This window comes from Stigmatopora argus, chromosome 14 (assembly GCF_051989625.1).
Source record: "Stigmatopora argus isolate UIUO_Sarg chromosome 14, RoL_Sarg_1.0, whole genome shotgun sequence".
NCBI lineage: Eukaryota > Metazoa > Chordata > Actinopteri > Syngnathiformes > Syngnathidae > Stigmatopora > Stigmatopora argus.
This window is the reverse complement of record NC_135400.1, coordinates 4,953,067-4,973,788: the sequence shown is the minus strand read 5'-3', so window position 1 is coordinate 4,973,788 and position 20,722 is coordinate 4,953,067. Positions and strand designations below refer to the sequence as shown.

Below are 20,722 nucleotides of genomic sequence, written 5' to 3'. Positions count from 1 at the left end.
AATGAGTATGAATTATGTTACTAAAAAAAAACAACAACAACATAAAAAACCCAAAACTATTGGCTTTTAGCCGATATTTCACTTTTTTTTTTTTTTTTTACATTTTTTTGAGTAGCCCATGTTTGTAATAATGTGCCCAACTCAACTGCATGAGCATATACCTATATCTCTATATCTAAATATATCACAGCATAGTGATATCCTCACAAACTACACTAAACTAAAATGAGAGGTAATAAAAGCAAAGGTAGGATATACGAACTAGAAAAAGGGAAACTGCGCCAACCGGAAGTGTTTATCTCCGGACAAAATACTATGACGCACTGTGCATCCTAATTTGGTCCAAGATCACCCGCACTTTTCCAGGTAATAAATGTATTTTTGTGTTTACTTATTTCTGCTGGACAAACATGTAGATTGCTGTCAGAGTCCGTAAACATTAAGGCTTTCCAACTCGATTTCCTAAACTTGGCGAATTGATTATTTTACACACTTTCGTATCACTGTAGAACGCTAATTTTAATATTATTTCCACGTTGTTCCTCGACGTATCAATGCATAGTTACCAAATAGAGTTGCTTGTTTGGTGACATTTTCAAGTGCATTTTTTTGTATGTAACTTTTCTTTACAGAATGAAACAGCCTCATCCCCGGTCAGCTTCTTCGGGAACCTGTGATGAAAAGATCAAATTCGCCCAATCTGAAGTAGGTCACACAGTATATATTCTTTCAGTGGCGGGCGGTGCATTTTCTGGTAGCGCCTTCAACGTATCAATCCAACCCTCAAAAACTATTTTATGGCTATAAAACCTCTACTGCAGCTACAGCTGCGACACATAGCAAACAATCAATAAATCAATGCACAAAAATGGGGTAAAATCCACTTCCTAGCTGCAATTCATGATTAAATACAAATACTGGAGATTTTCAGACATTAAAACCAGGCCAGGGGGGTGACTTTCCCGGGAAAAGACAGCGATGAACGTCAATGGCGTATGGGCAAACATTGCCCGAAAATAGGGTAAAATCCAGCCGAAAACAACATTTATTGATTAAATACAAATACTGGAGCTTTTTAGACATCAGAACCGGGCCCGGAGTATCATTTCCCCGGTAAAAAGACAGCGATGAACGTCGATACGTCCATACAGGAAATGACAAAAAATGCACTAAAATGAGGTAAAATCCACTTCCTAGCAGCATTTATTGATTGAATTCAAATACTGGAGCTTTTGAGACATTACAACCAGGCCTGGGGGGTGATTTTTCCCAGGAAAAGACAGCGATGGACGTCAATGGTGAAACGGCAAAAATTTAACTGGGGTAAAATCCACTTCCTAGCAGCATTTAGTGATTAAATACAAACACTGGAGCTTTTCAGATATCAGAACCAGGCCCACAATTGAAATATTATTTAGGAATATAGCCATATTATACTCACCAAAAATCCTTTTTAACTGTACACAATATCCATCCTCCTTTCTTTCTTCCTTCTTTTCTATCGCCATCGAAGCTAATGATGAAAGTCGAGCCTGTCCTGTCATATTTCCGGCATAGTCCGTCTTGAAAATGGCTTTAAATTAACACAACAAAATATTTGCTTGTGCAGCTAAGTTAGCGCACTGAAAGTGGCGCACACACCCTTTTCCCGGCTGTAACAGGCTTGCTAGCTTCGGAGTTGACCGCCCGTCCTTAATGATGTCCATTTTTTTCTGGAAAAGTCCGTCTGGAAAATAGCTTTGTGAGCAAATCTGCAACAAAATCCATTTGTTTTGCTCTGTCGGCCATTGTGGGTGGAGTTTGCGATCTCTGGCTGCCTCACTATGACTTTGGCCCGCCTACTCTATAGCAAGCCAATAATAGTTGGTGAAAGCAATGACGTATCCCAGCCAGCAAAATGCCAATGGCTATGAAAAAGCATTGTGGGGTTGCCAACTCGAAATCTGATTGGTTAAAAGCAACCGTCTTGTTTAATGCAGCAGAGCCCGCAGAACTGATTGTGAAGGCTTTGAGGCAGATTTCTGATCCTGGCAACAAATAATGGCTGAAATGTGATTGGTTAAATGCTTCAATATGGAAACACACATCTGGAAGCAGTGCAACCAGGGGGGGAATCAATGAAAGGAAGCTAACAGACCATTTGGAATAATAGGTATTAATGGACAAAATATAATATGATTCAGATATTTCTTAGGCCAGCAGAGAAGGCCTTGAAGGCCCTGACGGCCCGCCACTGCATAAATGTGATGATAGAAGAAAAAAAATTAAGACCAAAGCTCTCCAGATTTTTTTTTTCATTTTCTGAACCACTTTACCCTCACTAGAGTCATGGGGTGTGCTGGAGCCTATCCCAGCTGCCTTTGGGCACGAGGCACGGGACACCCTGAATTGACGGCCAGCCAATCATAGGGCACTAGGAGACAAACAACCATTAGAACACCATAGAGTGTCCAAGCTAGTCTACCATGCCTGTCTTTGGAATGTGGGAGGAAACCGGAGTACCTGGAGGAAACCCATGCGGGCCCGAGGAGAGCATGCAAACTCCACACAGGTGGACCGACCTGGATTTGAACCCAGGATCCCAGAACTGTGAGGCTGGCATGCTAACCACTCAGCTGCCGGTCCGCGGTCCCATTCAACTCCCGCAAAAAAATCTCAATTTATGGTAATTAATTTTGAAAAATCAAAAGATTCTCGAATTGCCCCATTACTAACCGTAAAAGACCCAAAATGTACAGAACATGACCAAGGACTACCCCTTAACTATTAAAAGTGACCTAAATCAACCAAAATTAAACAAAATTTATTTCATTTGATGCACCCAGTCAAAATGTATTGTATACCAATGGGACAGCAAAAAAATCCAAAAAAATCCACTCGCAATTATTTTTTTTTCTTGTAGTTTATTATAATCATCAATTGTATTATGATTGTGAGAAAATTTATGTACAGCTTCAGATGCTGGTGAAGGAGGAGGTCCATAATGCAGTGAAACAGAATAATATCAAGCTGCAGGTTTTAGCCGAAACTATTCAACAAGTTCAACGTGACATGGATATCGAAGGGTCTATCCAACAACTTGAGGTTGGTAAACATCATGACTAACTGCACTGTTTAGTTAAGGACACCGCTCTTGCTGATGAAAAGGGAGTGATTGTTTTTTTTTCCAATGACATACAGTCGTACCTCTACTTATGAAATGAATTGGTTCCAGAACTTTTTTCGTGAGTTGAATTTTTTTGTAAGCAGAGACGTACTTTATATGTAAATTCTCTAATTTGTTCCACGGTCCTCACAAAACTACCAACTAAACCCTTGATAATTGTCAGTGCCCCAATTTTGTAGGAAAGATGTGAGAAACAAGAAATGAGAGAAAAAGATTATAAATGAATAATAAACACACAAAATCTCAGGTTGCGGTTCAGGTTGAGGCTCGACTGCAAGTCTGTCGAAGGCAATCGGCCACAGCTTCCTCCAAGCATAATTTCAATAACACAACGACAAACGGCGGTCATTAAGACATAAGAGAATCTTGAAACATGGAGAGTTGTTGTTGTAAGAGAGCCCAATAGAGCGTAGTGAAATTGTAAAGCAAGAACCAATGCATCCGCGACAATTTTTAAATAAAATTACGGATACAGGAAATGTATTAATGTTTTCGTAACTTGGATCTTTTTGAATATTGAGGCTGAAAATTTCATACCTATAGCTGTAGAGGTACGAGGGTATGTGTATGTATGTAATGTTTAATTTGTTTTAATTTTCCTCAGGCACGCGTTGAGAAAATCACACACAGAGCAGAAAGAGTACTCTCCGCTATGAAGTCAGAGAAAAAGGTTCGAATTACATTTGCATACATTAAAAAAATAATTTTGCTACATATGACAATTCTATGAATCTCAATAGTTTCGGCGTTTGCTGACATCTGTTGTCGATGAAGAAGTTGTAATGTAAGTAGACAAACTCATGATTCAATAGTTGACTTCAGTGGCGGCATACTTTGAATGTTAAAACTATGTTTCTTTTTCTACAGCATAGATTGTGATGACAAAACTGTACCAAAGAGTATGAGCCCGGCGAGAATAGAACCGATTGTTGATTTAATATGTTGATGGACATTCCTTTCATGTGTATACATTCACAGAAAAATTTAAGAGCGGAATTGGGAAAAAGAAAAGCTGTATCTTGGTGAGTCCCATTTTTCTTTTTTGTTGTTGATTGTTTTGCATTTTCCGGTTTTCAGATGGATGAAAATTACCACATGATTGGATGATATCTATGTCAATGGCAACCAAGAAAGATGCATTATTTTAGGAAATAATGGAGCATAGGGTGCTCCCTAAAATCTTCAAATGGATTAGGTTAGAAAGAATAAGGGCCTTTGTCATCATGCATTGCATAACAAATTTTGTTACAGTAAAGTAACATGCTTCCCCATCTGGGGGGCCTGGTGATTGAGTGGGTAGCGTGTCTGCCTCACAGTTCTGGGGTTGAGGGTTCAATCCCACGTGGGTCCTCAGTGTGGTGTTTACATGTTTGCATGCTTGCGTGGGTTTTCTCTGGGTACTCCAGTTTCCTTTCACATTCCAAAAACATGCATGTTAGGCTGGTTGAACACTCTAAATTGGCCCAAGGTATGAGTGCGAGCGTGAACGGTTGTCTGTCTTCTTGTGCCCTGCGATTGGCTGACTACCAATTCAGGGTACCCATAGTTGGCTGAGATAGGCTGCAGTGCATCTCGCAACCCTTGTGAGGATACACGGTTTGGAAAATGAATGAATAAATGCAGTGATCTTATTTTTTTATGAAAAGTAAAATACATAACTTTTTCAGGATCTGACAGAGACTACTGCGGAGGAGTTAAAATCACAAAAAGAAGGTATGGTTAATTTGTGTGAATGAACATATGCCCGTGACTATTTTTTGTTTCAGCTCTTTATTCCTTTGCTTCCTGTTTTTCATGATTTTTAACCTCTTTTTTTCCCCATGACTTTCATGTGCGATCTAGCTGTAATGACTGCCTTAGCCAACCTATGTAAGATGCGATCTCCTTCTCCTCAACCGTCTCCTTCTCAACCTCCGACTGTTGAGAGTGAGGTAGAATGCATCGCAGTAACGGCAGGCATTTCATGACAAATAAATGACATGAGACAAGTGAAATATGATTTTTTGTTGGTAATGTTTGTTTTGTGCTTGTACATTTTCTCCTGTATGAAGCCGCAGAATGCACAAATAAAAGAGGAACCTGTCTCTCCTTGCCGTAGTAGCAGCTCCCCTCACACAAATCCAGCTACAGAGAGCACCTTAACTTACATTTGTAAAACCCAGCCATTTCCTACTCCTGAGAGAGAGGTAGGATGCTCGTATCACATGGCGAGCATATTTTATAGGTAATTGAACATTTTAGTGCAGATGTACAAGCGAATGCGGCAGTGAACCAAATCAAAATGGATTAAATCGCCATCAATGGCAGAGAAACATGATCCATCACCCAATGTTAATTTTCCCAGTTGAAATTAATGTAATTTCTATTTCTGTCTATGGCAGTGAATGAGTTAATAACATTCTCAAGTTGATTGAGCATTTACTGTAAAGCAAAAACACAAGTGAAAGATTTTTAAATCCTGTTTTCTTAAATTTTGGAATCAATAGGTGTCAGGCTATTTGATTGAAGTTTAGCCATATTTTCGTTCAATAAAACTCTTTGCCAAAATGTATTAAAATGTCATGCTAACTTGATACTATTGACTTTTTTTTGTTCAATTATTGTACCTCTGTGGGAAGCCACCCACAATGCAGATGAAGAAATCCATGGTTCCGGGCTGCAGCAACGACTCCCTTCAAACAAACCCAAACAAGGTAATATGTTGGCAAGTCAGCAGGCAGCCTGGCCTAGAGTAAAAACATACAAGTGTACTCTTGCTTTTGTTTGGTTCTGTGTGATAATTCTCACAGATCTTAATCTTTTGTGGATCTTTAAATATCAGTAAAATGGCGTCAAGAAAAGACCTTAATCACACTGTCGGGAAGGAAAGAAAATTGACGTCAAACTCCTATTGATGACTTAGGGCTGATCCGTGCGTCACATCACATGGGGATGAATCCGAAACATACCAAATTCCATGGCTCTTTTTCCTATTGAGACAGGAGGCATAGAATTTGGTATTATATCTGAATTGTACACTTTGAAAATGTAAAGAATGCATTATCACCTGAGCCAAGTAATCAAACAGCGTGTGCGGTCGATTGGTCGCCGGTCTTTTGGTCGCCGGTCTTTTGGTCACCGGTCTTTTGGTCGCCGGTCTCTTGGTCGCCGGTCTTTTGGTCGCCGGTCTTTTGGTCACCGGTCTTTTGGTCGCCGGTGTCTTGGTCGCGGTCTTTTGGTCGCCTCGACCGCGACAACGGGCGACCAAAAGACCGGCGACAAAACAAGGTAAAACAACACGGTCTACGCATCAATAAAAGCCAACAATGGCCATGAGCAGTTTCGCTGAGCCAACGTGTGAGTGTATAAGAGTTTGTATGTACATGCGTTGTCCCTTTTAAGAAGCTACATCAGTCAGGGTCTTATCAAGTTCTCCAACAAAAAACAATAAAAGTCCGGGAAATTTGGAGCTTTTCTTTAGCCTAATAATTACTAGGGCATTAAGTATGACTAAATAGTAATTCGCAGTTTGTATTTAGGGAATTTGAGCAACGATTTAAATGGTAATTATCACTTACCTTCCGGGTGACCAAAAGACCGGCGACCAATTGACCGTGTACCATCAAACAGCCTTTTTGCCACTGACCCTCCACCTCTTTTTGTTTCAACCCCATAGAATGAACTTTCATATCCTCCGCTACCAATGAACCCTTTTCCGTCAAACTTGCCCATGACGGCTCTGTCGTACAACATCCCCTCCAAGCTGACTGTCTCCCTGGCTTTCATCAAAATGCCGGCTAGCATCTCTGTGATGTGGAATGGAAATGAAAAAGAGCTCTCTCAACCACCAATGGAAAGTTACAGGTAAAACAAAAGTGCTATATGGCAGGAGATAAAATGGCTATGCTGTTTTATGTCACCTCTAGGGTTGTCAAATGTTTCTGTACTGAAATGTTGTATACGGATATGATATTTGATTGCCAAAGTATCGACTCGGTTATTTATTTGTTTTTGCCTTACCACAGGTGATCAGAAATGTGAATTTTTGATTTTGAACTACTCTTAATTCTAATGAAAGATATGTTTGCACTTGCCTTGTCAATTAATTGGCTGCCATTGATGGTTCTAGAAGTTCAATGTATTGGATGTTTATCTAGTCATAAACCAACTTCTAAGGTTTTAATTTAGTCATTAAGAGCCACAATATGATAAAACAATCATTGTCGATGATGAGAATTAGCACCTCCTAATCTGAGACCATTGTTCTCAGTCGGGAAAAGGTGGCATGCCCTCTCCAGGTCAGGGATGAAGTCCTTTCTCCAAGTAGAGGAGTTATGGTATCCTGGGGTCTTGTTGACAAGTCAGGAAGGAATGGAGTGGGAGATTGACAGGGGGATTTGTGCAGCGTCTGCAGCAATGAACTCTGCATCGTTCCGTTGTGGTAAAGAAGCCGTAAGGCGTAGCTCTCTATTTCCTGGCCGAGATGTGGTTCGTGACTGAAAGAACACGATCCTGTATAAGGAAGGCAGCTAAAATGAGTTTCCTCCGCAGAGTGTCCGGACTCTCCCTTTACAGATAGGGTAAGAAGCTCAGTCATCCAGGCGGGGCCTGGATTAGAGTCGCTGCTCCTCTGCATTGAGAGGAGGCAGATGTGGTGACTGGGGCACCTGATTAGGATGCATCTCAGGCAATGTGCTCTGGGAATGTCGCACTGGAAGGATGCCGCAGGGCCGGCCTAGGACACGCTGGGGAAACTATGGCCTTCTTCAGACTGGCAGCTAAAATCAAACTGGATGGCTTATTTGTAGTCTGAACAGTCAAAAACCATACAATTCTGTCTTTTTGTGAGGCACTTACGGAGGGCAGCATCATATCCGATTTAGATAAGATGAGGAGAAACGCGTATCCCCATCGGTCTGTGTGTAGATGGAGCCATAAATGCATAGCTCAAGAGCATGTATATAAAAGTATTTCATGTACCAGAACAAGATAAAAAGTCTTAATACTGTGGTGGTAGGGATTGATGTTGAACAGTTGTGCATGTAAATGCTACCTACAGTTGTGGTCAAAAGTTTACATACACTTGTGAAGAACATAATGTCATGGCTCTCTTGAGTTTCCAGTTATTTCCACAACTCTGATTTTTCTCTGATAGAGTGATTGGAACATATACTACTTTGTCACAAAAACATTCATGAAGTTTGGTTCTTTTATGACTTTATTATGGGTTAACAGAAAAAGTGATCAAATCTGCTGGGTCAAAAATATACATACAGCAACACGAATGAGCAATTTTGGTGACTTAGAAAGTTGTGTCAGTGAAATGAGGCTCATGTAGGTGTTAAAGTTTGTTGCAGTGCTGCTGAGTCAGATAATAAAATAATGACGTTTGCTCACAGTTTGTCTCAATTGCATTTATAAAAAATATAGAGTAAACGATAATGACAAAGGTATAAAGAAATTAAAAATAACAACAAAAGTCATGTCATTCTTCTGCGGTGAAATTCTTCTTCTTTGGAGCTGAAAGCCACTCAATTCAGCGCTGTAGAAGAAGGGGAGCCCTGACTTCTGCCATTTTTCATCTCCCGTATTTCAGTTGCGATTTCGGCGTGAATTTTGAAATTTTTAGGAACCTTTTTATATATATATATACTTAATATAAAATCCCCGATGTACTCTGAAGCTGCAAAGTGGTGAAGGACCACAGTACTGCCATCCAAGGCCATCCATATTTTTCATGAGTGCCTCTGCTTATTTCAGCAAATTCCAAACCAAATTCTGCATTTTACAACAGTGGGGCTTCATTGTTAAAGATGGTGGGTTGTAGACTGGCTTGCCTGCCCTCCAAACCTGCCTCCCATTGAAAATGTGGGGTGCAAGAAATGTAAAATACGACTATGAGAGCCTGGACTTTTGAACAGCTGAAGCTGAACAGCAAACTAGAAAGAAAAATACCTTCCGCCAACAAAGCTTCAGCAATTCAGATTAAGCAACTAACAAATGTTTATTTTGAATGTTCTTTAAAGAAAAGGTGATGTCACACAGTAAACATGACCCAGTCACATCTCTGTGGGACCATGCATGCTACAGCTATAATTGTTTTTCTTCTAAAAATATAGTATTAAATATGAGTTGAACATAATTTGCAAATTATAGTATTCTTTTTTTATTATTTTGTTTTTACAAAAATTTCCCAAGTTGTTTGTATCTGGGAGTATTCCCAGGCAATCGGTTAAATTTAGCCTTGCGTTTGAAGTGTTAAAATGGTTCTTCTGATGTGTATATATAAATATTTGAATTTGTGGCAATACGGTACTGGATTTAGTTTAAAGTTTCTTCTGCATTTTCTAATCTTCATTCTTTAGTGTTTTCCTGACCGTGGAAAAAATCAAAGGAAGCGACGTTTTCCCAGAATGGAGGCTGTTGGGCAACGTGGCTGCCAGATCTCTGCCTCAGTACATTACCATCACCAAGTACAAACCAGGCCACAAGCTGTGTGTTGCTGTGGCAGGGAAAGACATTTTTGGACGATATGGACCCTATAGTGATGTCGTAAATGCAGTCTTACCACAACTCTCTTAGAGCCCAGTTTTGAAATTTCTATGTGCATTTTTAATTTATCTGGAAGTAAAGTTTCAAAAAGGACCACCAGTTTAATACTCTTGGATTGAAGTTACTTTGCCAATATTCTTTCTACACTATTGATGAATTGTGTTAAATGTCTTGAAATGGATTGAGGAATAAACTTAGTCATGTTTTCCAATGTTATTGTTATTATTGTACATCATATATTTATATTTTAACATATTCTAACCCAAAAACTGACTCAATTGGATTTTACTAGACATGCGGAGGAAGACTCTACCCGTGTGTTGTGTTGTTCCAAAAGAAATGATTAAAAACTTGACAAATCTGGTGACTTCTTTGTCGATGTTACAATATGTTAACTGAGCTGCCACTTGAAATTCCACACCATTGGAAAATGTCTTTGCATTTTAATATCTGAATTAATCATTTTCTAATGCTTTCTTTCTGCATGCATGGATGCGTTTCATGCAAAATTGCTATATACTTCACATTGTCAAGGATTTAAGGGGTAATTTTAGAGATTGTGGAATTAATTATGCTAATTCAATGTAAACTGCCACTACTTACAAAAACACTTCTGGACAATGACATTTCCCGAATATGGGATGAATAAAGTTATCCAATCCAATCCAACCAATTAATTTTGTAAGTAGAGGTACCACTGTATGTATATGCCCATCCTCCCATACATATTCTATAGTTCTTGAGGAATTTCATTTGAAATATGTATTTTTTAACCACTGTTAATCATTAAACTTCCCAGCAACTGCCTTATATAGTTTTGGCAGGATATATTGTTATATCATACAGTACTAGCTGTAGTGGAGCAGTGGTCCCCAAACTGCAGACTGCACAAAACTGCCACAGTTCTTTGTTTACATCAGGGGTGTCAGACTCGGGTTGGTTCGCGGGCCGCGTTAACGTCAACTCGATTTCATGTGGGCCGGACCATTTTAGACAATCTTAGATAGACTTTTTATAAATGGATGAAAAGCCCTGAATATTCAGTTTTTTATAGATCTAAAACAATCTTTATTTTAGCTTTTTTAAACATTTTTAGATTTTACAAAATGATTTTTGAACTCAAAACTGAAAAAAATGGATTAAAAAAAATACAATTATTGTTTTAAAAGGGGGAAAATCAGGAAATTTAATATACATCTATACTCTTCATTTTAATTTGATCCTAAAACAGAAAGTCGGCACTCATGATTTACTTTCCCGGGCCCCACAAAATGATGCGGCGGGCCAGATTTGGCTCCCGGGCCGCCACTTTGACATGTGGTTTACATCCATGAAGCAGCCAGAGGGCGCACCTCAGCATAGATATCACGGCCAATCGACATGTACCCAGTGCTTTTGAACCCCTCTACCAACCGGCCCATGGAGGTGGATCAGCACCACCAGCACATCTCCAAGCTCCAACCCTCCTCAGAGTCAATGTTGATGTCTGACTGACGCAAGCATCAGCAATAGTTTGTGTATCCCCCAGACGAGTGGGGTCCAGTGTAATAGCAGAGCAGAATGATCAGTCCCCTAAGACCACTTAAAACAGTCATCCTCACTGACACACAAACATACTGTAGTCTAATCAGAGCTGACAGGGCTTAAGGCTGAAGAAGCTGGGAGCTGAAAAATAGTGCAGAGTAGCCAGATAGAAAAAGCAGAGGTGGAGCAGCATGAGTGATTAGGGAACAAATGTGCTCTTTAAAGTTTTAAAGTGAAGCGCTGGCAGAATGGCAGCCTCCCTCTTTAGTCCCTTCCCTCCTGTAAAATGGATGATGTCCATGGAATATTAGACTTCGTGTGAATCTGCACTTTAAGAGGTTTAGACTTGTCATCTTAATCTTGTGTGCCTCGGCACTGAACTCTGCACCCTTAAACTCCTAGAATTACAGTACTCAAAAACTTTTACAAACCCATTGATTGACCAAAATGTGAGACCACTATATTTAGCAACAACAGATATTCTTTTGGTCATCTCAGGTCATGCTGATTTGGCACTACATCAGACGTAGGGTTTTCAATTTATGAAAATTGTTTAAGAGGGAGAGTACTCTAGGTGTGTGTGTGTGTGCATGTTTGTTTGGGAAGTAGAGGGTTGGTTAAATACATATAGACATCATAATTTTTCAGACTATAAACTGCTGGTTTATTCCTCTACTTTGAACCCTGCATCACATCCAGTCACAGTCTAGTGCACAGGTGTCAAAGTGACGGCCCGGGGGCCAAATCTGGCCCTCCGCATCATTTTGTGTGGCCCGGGAAAGTAACTCATGACTGCCGACTTTCTGTTTTAGGATCAAATTAAAATGAAGATTATAGATGTATATTAAATTTCCTGATTTTCCCCCTTTTAAATCAATAATTGAAAAATTTCAATTCATTTTTTCTTTGTGTTTTTAGTTCAAAAATCTTTTTGTAAAATCTAAAAATATATAACAATATTTTCTGTTTTCCACTTTAATATGAAACATAAATAAAGAAAAATTTGGTTTCCTTTTGCAATGAAAAACAAATTATTAAATAAATGATTTTCCCTTACTAAGAAAAAAAAAGCTCAAATAAACATTGTTTTAGATCTATAAAAAACTGAATATTCAGGGATTTCGATCCAGTTCTTTTAATCAATTTATTAAAAAAATCTAAATATTATATCTAAAATGGTCCGGCCCACATGAAATCGAGTTGACGTTAACGCGGCCCGCGAACTAACCCGAGTTTGACACCCCTGGTCTAGTGCATCTAATCGGTGGATTTTTACAGACTAATGCAGTGCATGTCTTGGAAAGTATAACATACAACAATGTGGACCACTGCACCTTCTATTCTAGTGCGACCTATATTCAAACACATACTGTTTTCTTGTACAATTTGGTTGCTGCAGTCTTTTGCCAGGTGCCCCTTTTGTACCAAAATTTCAGCAAATAAAAAATATATATATTTCTAGGTGGCCCGTCAGACGGGTGGCTAGCGCATCAGCCCAACAGTTCTGGGGTTGAGAGTTCAATCCCAGGTTGGTCCTCACTGTGTGGAGTTTGAATGTTCTCCCTGGGCTTGTGAGCTTTTCTCCGGGTACTCTGCTTTTCTCCCACATCCACAAAACATGCTTGGTAGGCTAGTTGGACACTCTAAATTGCCCCTAGGTATAAGTGTGAGCATGAATGGTTGCCTGTCACTTTGTGCCATGAGAAATTTTGTTGGGATTATATCAAATTGAGTGAGGTATGGTTTGTCTATTTCAAATAAAATAAGGCAATAACATTTGAAGATTCTGCATAATACATACCCAACTAATGTATACATGGGATGTTGACTACAAATGGTCATTTACTCATCTTCCAAGCCCCTTATCCTAACTGGAGTCGCCGGTGTGTTGTAGCCTATCTCAGTTAACTCCTGAATCTTACACTCAGAACTAGGGGCAATTTGTAGCGTCTTTGCGGAACAATGCTAACATTTATGAACCAATTTTTTAAGTTGTACTATAAGGCAACCGGTTCTTTTGAAAGAGTTTTAGTAAGAAAATGCCAGATACTGTTTGAAATTCATGAGCCAATCAACAAGCCTGTAGTGTCCCGACGAATAATTAGCCGCTCAGCTATCACGCAGATCCCCTGCGCACTGCGCCCACTCACAGCATTTGACCTTGAATGCATGAATGCAGGCGGCCCGGTGACTTGAGTGGTTAGTGCGTCGGCCTCACAGCTCTGGGGTCCTGGGTTCAAATCCAGGTTGGTCCACCTGTGTGGAGTTTGCTTGTTCTCCCCGGGCATGGGTGGGTTTGCTCCGGGTACTCTGGTTTCCTCCCCATTCCAAAAACATGCATGGAAGGCTGATTGGACACTAGGTATAAGTTTGAGAGTGTATGGTGATCCGTCAACTCGTGCCCTGCGATCGCCTGGTCACCGATTCAAGGTGTGCCCCGCTTTTGGCCCGAAGTCAGCTGGGATAGGCTCCAGCACCATCCGCGACCCTAATGAGGATAAAGCGGTTCAGAAAATGAATGAATGCACGTGCACGTAATGCTCGCCATGAGTGTGCAAGCGTGCAATGTGTCTTGCGTGCTTAACTGCGTGCAGGACTTCGCAAACTTCTCTCGCGATATGGGAAATGGCCAAAGAAAGGCCGAAACCAAGTGTTGTGACTATTTTTGGTTTTGGCGAGCAATAATTCATACTTTTTCATATGTATTGATAAATTAATTGATGTAAGCAATAATTTATTTTTCATCAATTAATTCCAATTAATTTTCTACCAATAATTGTTTTCCAAGCCCTACACGGTGACAGCAACTTCAGCAGGTAAGCTCAGAATTCCCTCTCTCCAGCCACTTCATCCAGCTCTTCCAGGAGGATCCCAAGGCTTTCCCGGGGCAGCCGGGAGACATAGCCGCACCAGCGTGTCCTAGGTCGGTCGGAACACCTCACCAGTAGGCAACCAGAAGGCATCCTATGTCAGGAGCAGCTCGTTTTGTCCCTCCTGCCTTGCCGTCAGGTTCGAGCAGCTGCGAGTGATTCATGATTACTTCCGGATGTGTGTATTTAAACACGACTGAATTGGTATTCATTTTCGGATCGTACTGTGTGATACTGCATACATCGCTGCAAATGTACTGTTCTCCATGCTCTGGTTTTGTTTCGTTTTGGATGTACAAGTCCTTGTTATTTTGTAGGGCTTCCTGAGTTATTAAAGTTATTATCATGAGCACAGTTCGTCTCGTCCCCTCCTGCTTCCCCGCTACTGGGTCCAAATCCCTCCGATCGCGCCACGACGTCTCGGTGCGATCGTAACATCCTATCCCGATGCCCGAGCCATCTCATCTAGCTCCTCTCAATCCGGAGGCGCAGCGGCTCTACTCCGTGGCCCTCCCAAATGACCGAGGTTCTGACCTTATCTCTAAGGGAGAGTCCAGACACCTTGCGGAGGAAACTCATTTCAACCGCTTGTATCTGGGATCTTCTTCTTACAGTCACGACCCACATCTTGTGACCATAGACGAGGCCAAGAATGTCGATCGACCGGTAAATAGAGAGCTTCGCCCTTTGGCTCAGATCCTTCTTCTAGGAATGAGTGTGAGCGGCTTTCTGTCTCCTGGTGCCCTGTGATTGGCTGGCCGGGTGTCCTCTGCCTGGTGTCCATAGTTAGCTGCGATAGGCTCCAGAAGCCCCCATGGCCTATGTGAAGATAAGCGGTTCAGAAACTGAATAAATGAATTTCAAGTAAAAGGTGAATAAGTAATTAGCGCCTCGGCCTCACAGTTCTGGTTTCGAGGGTTTGATCCCAGGTTGGTCCTCACTGTATGGAGTTTGCATGTTCTCCTCGGGCTTGTGTGGGTTTTCTCTGGGCAAAAACATGCAGGGTAGACTGGTTGAACACTCTAAATTGCCGCTAGTTGTGAATGTGAATGTTGTCCGTCTCCTTGTGCTCTGCGATTGGCTGGTCACGAATTCAGGATTTCCCCAGCCTGGTGCCCATAATTATCTGGGATAGGCTCCAGCAACCCCTGTCACCCTTGAGGCTAAGCGGTTCAGAAAATGAATGAATGTTCAATAAAAAGTCCCTAAATCAAGGAAGGGGCATCACAGTGCATCCTTATTTCACATGCAGCTCATAGATTCGCCAGTAGATGGAAGTGCTTACCAAGATATCATTCTACGACAAGCCTGCAATAAATTGCAGGGATCCTGTGCATGTTTGTTTTAAATCACTGGCTGCCATTGACGGCGCTTCACGTCCAATTCATTTGAAGTACAAGGACCAGTAGTGAATAAACAGATTTTTTCATCTGCTGTCACTCTACAACTGATAAACTAGTTTTAAACTGATTTTTAATCACAGATGAAGGATAAAAAGAGCCTCGTCATTGTCACTGGCACTGCATTTCTCCTTAGGCTTATACTCTCATCATAATTGCTTCTTGATCAGCAAAAAACAGAAGCAACCACCCATATCAATCTCCTCTTGAAATGAAGCCGAAGAAAAGTATTGTGACCGCTAAAATTTTCTAAAAAAACACTGTCATGTCATTATTGTCTGGATAGTAAAAGGACCTTGAAACAGGCACTCACTTACACACACTGACAAAACTAAACATCCTCTTGAGAAGACAGGCCTAAATCCTCAAACGCATGACTCACCTCCTGTTTGAGTTATGCAAATTATTTATTCATAGCCACATTTCGACTCACTTTTGCTAACCATATGTTTTAAACGTCAGGCAGTATTAAGTGTCCCAAAGTTCCGGAAGGTCCAGGGATCACCGAAGTCACTGTGATTAAACCCCTTGGGTCCGTTCATGAACATCGCTACAGTCCGTCACAGTAATCCTCCTCAGAAAGATCTACATTTATAATCATTTAGTCTACTGTCAAGACCCCATACTATGTATTTTTCATTCAATTTACCCTTTCCTTTCAGAAATAGAGGTTAAAGTCAGCAGTTTCTGTTCTTCTGTAACTTTTCTTTGTCACAAAGACTGAGCTACTACCGTATTTTCACGACTATAAGGCGCACCACATTATAAGGCGCACCCTCAATGAATGACACCTCTTAATTCAAGGTCCCATCTTCCATCTTCCCACTTCACACAGACATGTTGCACTTCGCCCCCTGCGTCTTTCTTCTTCGTTCATTTAATCTACTTCTTTGATCTCTCATCTCCAGAGGTCAAAGGTAGTTGGCATATCAACCAAATGGTGCATTGCTGCCTCCTCCAACTTGTCCAATTTGCAAGTAATGAGTGGGGGCCACTATAGCCAAGATGGTGTTGACACTAATCTGTGCGGCAGGCCTAAGTGGTCTCCTGTCCTGAAAACATCTCGCAGGTCTCGAGACCTTACTATATGTATTTTTTTGGATTGACATGTAACTCCTGGAGCAGAACATACATGAGAGATGGATTGATTTGATTTATTATGGTAATGGGAGGCTTTGCCATTAAAATTATACTCATATCTGGAGCTGTTCCTGCTATTCAACAAAAAACGGATAAAAATGCATGTGCAATTTTTTATTTCTTTGACGAAAGCACAGTTTCAGTGGGTATAATGTATTGCATAGCGTAGTTGCTGTTGCAACACCATCACGTGATTGCTAGTTTTTTTGCTTTGTGAATTGGACTACCTGGTTGGTTCAATTTTTATATTTTCAATCATTCACCTGGGAATAGCATCAGAAAACATGTTTTCAAAAATAGTGCTGTCAACATAGCGAAAGGTACATCTATTTTAAATCCTTGAGGTTTTGGGAACATACTCGGTTAACATATTTTATTTACCAACTTATTATTTATTAACTTGGGTTAAATAAGTATAGTACGTTGCCTTTAAATTGAATAACAAACTTTACTTCATCGTCTATCTATCAGGTAGAAAACCGTCACACGTTTATTCGGCATGTGGTCTACTTTGTTCTACCATTTCAATGCAAATGATATTTCCTCTGTTGTATGGTGACAGGGATTCAGGAGCACGCATTGTAAATGGTCACACAATTCATTCATTTTCTGAACTCTTTTGTCCTCACAAGGGTTGAGCCTATCCCAGGTAACTACTACTCACCATAAGACCTAAGTGAAGACTCCCTGTCATGTACTTTATCTTCATCCATCCATTCATTCATTTTCTGAACCGCTTTATCCTCATTAGGGTCGTGGGGGGTGCTGGAGCCTATCCCAGCTGACTCCGGGCCTGAGGCGGGGAACACCCTGAATCGGTGGCCAGCCGATCGCAGGGCACAAGGAGACAAAGGACAATCATGCATACTCATACCCATACCTAAGGGCAATTTAGAGTGTCCAATCCGCTTACCGTGCATGTTTTTGGAATGTTGGAGGAAACCGGAGTACCAGGAAGAAACCCATGTAGGCCCGGGGAGGACATGCAAACTCCACACAGATGGACATGACCTGGATTTGAACCCAGGACCCCAGAGCTGTGAGGCCGACACACTAACCACTCGCACCACCGTGCCACCATCATCATATTATATATTCTTTATTTTATATTAAGGAAAGGTAGTTACTTTCATGGCGGCCCGGCGGATGAGTGTTTAGCGCGTCGGCCACACAGTTCTGGGTGGAGTTTGCATGTTCTCCCTGGGTCTGTGTGGGTTTTCTCTGGGCAAGTTTGAAGTTTCAAATTTGAAAGACAACGGATGTGATAATTATCGATATCGACATATAACTATTTATTTATTTTTAGCATGACAACCACTTTTGTTATATCGCCCATGACTACTGTAAATACAAAACTTGTATGGGTAAGTAACTCAATCCTTCAATTTTCTCTGTGTGCCATTGTCAAGGACTGCTTTCTATGTTTACTTTTGCTGATTGATTGCTTATGTTGATGTCCTGTGTGCATGATCGTACAAAAAATTACAAATACTTAAATTCCTGATATACATGCAATTGAATGCTTCTGAAGAGTAACAGGAGACAGTCAGCATATTAAGCTTGACTGTCAGCTCAGCGCAATAAAGGATAACACACTGGATGTGCAGTACTATGTGTACTATGTGATTTGGTAACACATTGCAAAAGCATGGCCCCCGTCTTACATGAGGTGGGTTATTTTTACGGCGGCAATCTTCTTCTACACTACGTGACCAGTAGGAATACATTTGTATTCATATAGACTTTGTAGTAATCGTCACCGATAGCTCCGGGAAACATCAACTGGTTACATTTATTAGCTGGTAAAATTACATGTCTTCACTTATCACACTTTATATGCAATGAACATGATGTTGGATTAGATTGGATCACTTTATTCATCCCGTATTCAGGAAATTTCGTTGTCACAGTAGCAAGAGGGTGAGGATGCAGAAATAGGAAAGGCATTTTAGACATAAGTAAGTTAATAAATAAATAAATAAATAAATGAAGAAATACATAAATAAATAAGCGTGTTGCTGAAATATATATATATATATATAGAGAGAGAGAGATACACATACGTGTACATACACATATATACATACAGACTCATACATATATATAAGCACATATATATAAGCACATATATACATACGCATACATATATATAAGCACATATACATACATACACATAGATGTACATGCATGCATACGGTAGTTCTTAACAATCAGCCATTTGTTTTGTTAAAAAGCCTGATAGCTGATGGGAGGAAGGATCTGCGGAAGCGCTCCTTCCTGCAATGAGGGTGCAGCAGTCAATTGCTGAAAGAGCTTTGGAGGGACTCCACAGACTCATGCAGGGGGTGGGAGGTGCTGTCCATGATGGACATCATCCTGGTCAGCATCCTCCGCTCTCCCACTTCCTCCACAGAGTCCAAAAAACAGCCCAGAACAGAGCTGGCCCTCCTGACCAGCTTATTTAGCCTGTTCCTGTCCCTCTCTCTCTGTGCTCCCGCATCCCCAACAGACCACTGCATGTTAATGAGGTGCAGTGCCATAGTACATCTGGTTTCTTTTTTTCAGATGTTGACTGGGAAGTTCAAGTTTGGATGGCCAGGACATCGTTTGGTTCGTTATGAAAAGTACTAGATGTGACACGTGACAGAGAGAGAGAAAGAGAGAGAGAGAGAGAGAGAGAGAGAGAGGGAGAGAGAGAGAGGTTCTTTCAGCCGAATTAGAAGCACATCTATCTTTCATGACTTTTTTTTTTAAGTTGATCTATCTCTCCCACCCTTGTTCCATTTGATGCAACTACTTTTGCCACATTTCACATTTACTGAGACAAGCATCCACCATTGCCTTCCTCTTTAAGTAAAGCTTGCATGGGAAATTACTTGCAATGTCTGCTCAAATAGGAATCTGTGCAGAGTTAATGTTTAGGTGTTTATTCAAGCAGAGCTGAGGAGGTGGTAGTAATGTTTGTACTTTTTAAACATTATTCCAATATCTCAAAAGTGGGAGCAATGATTATTATACAAGTATCGGTAAATATAAATAAATAAAATGACGTTATCGTATCGGTAACTATAAATAAATAAAATGATGTTATCGTATCGGTTAATCCTGAGAAATAACATAACAATGCTGCCCAAAATGTACTCTTCGAGATTTTACTTCTAAACACCACTCACCCTTCACGAAATGGCTGCCAGCTATGCATGCTTTTGTAAAAAAATGTGTGGTGTCCAATCACACTTTTGCTGTGTATTCAAATTAGTTTAAATTAGTTCATCACCAGTAGACTGAATGAACATTCATTAATTTGCTTAAAGCCCCCTCACTTCAAATGGATTTGACATCTAGTGCTATCAATGGCAGCTAATTGAGTTAAGCAGTATCTGACCAATGGAATTCCTTTACTTTCAAGTAAGTATTTCAGGAATGTTTTGATGTATTTAAAGATATGTGCCTGTGCTTGGTTAGTACCCAATTCAGGATGTTGTACCCCGCCTGTTGCCCATAATTATCCGAGACCCCGCAAACCTCATAAGGATAAGTGGTATGAAAGAGAAAAAATATGTTTCATATTTTTTTTAAAGTTGAATTTGTTTTTGGTACAGCAATGGCCCATACCACATGGTAACACTACAGTACCTACCTTCATGAGGTATAAAGCAGTCCCCAACCTTTTTCTCACTGCGGACCGGTAAAGCTCTTTCTATTTTCTCGTGGACCGCCTAATGGGGAGGGCGACTAATTAAGACAAAATTGTGTGGGGGTGGGTTCGGTACACGAACGGCATCCACGACAGCATAAAAAACAAGTTCCAAGCATAATAACAATTAATTATTGCTATTATAACAACTTTTTTCATTTCAAGTAGGAGGGCGAGATTGAAAACATTAATATTTATGACTCTGACGGACCGGCATGAGGTGGCTTGCGGACCGATACCGGTCCACGGACTGGTGGTTGAGGACCACTGATTGGGGACAACTGGTTGGGGACCACTGGTATATAGTACAGTACAAGGTATATAGTCTTTCAGATTTTGATGTCTTCTTTCTTTGTTATCATTAATATTTGATTCAGCTTACAATCCCCAGAAG

The 20,722-nt window shown here is 40.6% G+C and overlaps 1 protein-coding gene across 2 annotated transcripts; it reads left to right on the top strand.

Annotated features, from left to right (window-relative positions):
* The first annotated feature begins 266 nt into the window (after positions 1-266).
* Positions 267-10,064, top strand: atf7ip2 (activating transcription factor 7 interacting protein 2). Of its 2 annotated transcripts, none has more exons than XM_077619532.1 (13): positions 267-366; positions 633-705; positions 2,953-3,084; positions 3,771-3,836; positions 3,907-3,950; positions 4,034-4,065; positions 4,145-4,188; positions 4,834-4,879; positions 5,009-5,097; positions 5,224-5,352; positions 5,785-5,859; positions 6,822-7,009; positions 9,511-10,064. In XM_077619532.1, exons 2-13 carry the CDS (start codon positions 634-636, stop codon positions 9,725-9,727), a joined length of 1,134 nt encoding a protein of 377 aa, XP_077475658.1. In that variant the 5' UTR covers positions 267-366; position 633; the 3' UTR covers positions 9,728-10,064. The 2 variants fall into 2 exon arrangements, with proteins under 2 accessions (XP_077475658.1, XP_077475657.1); XM_077619531.1 differs by having other exon boundaries at positions 268-366; positions 5,218-5,352.
* Positions 10,065-20,722: the final 10,658 nt, after the last annotated feature.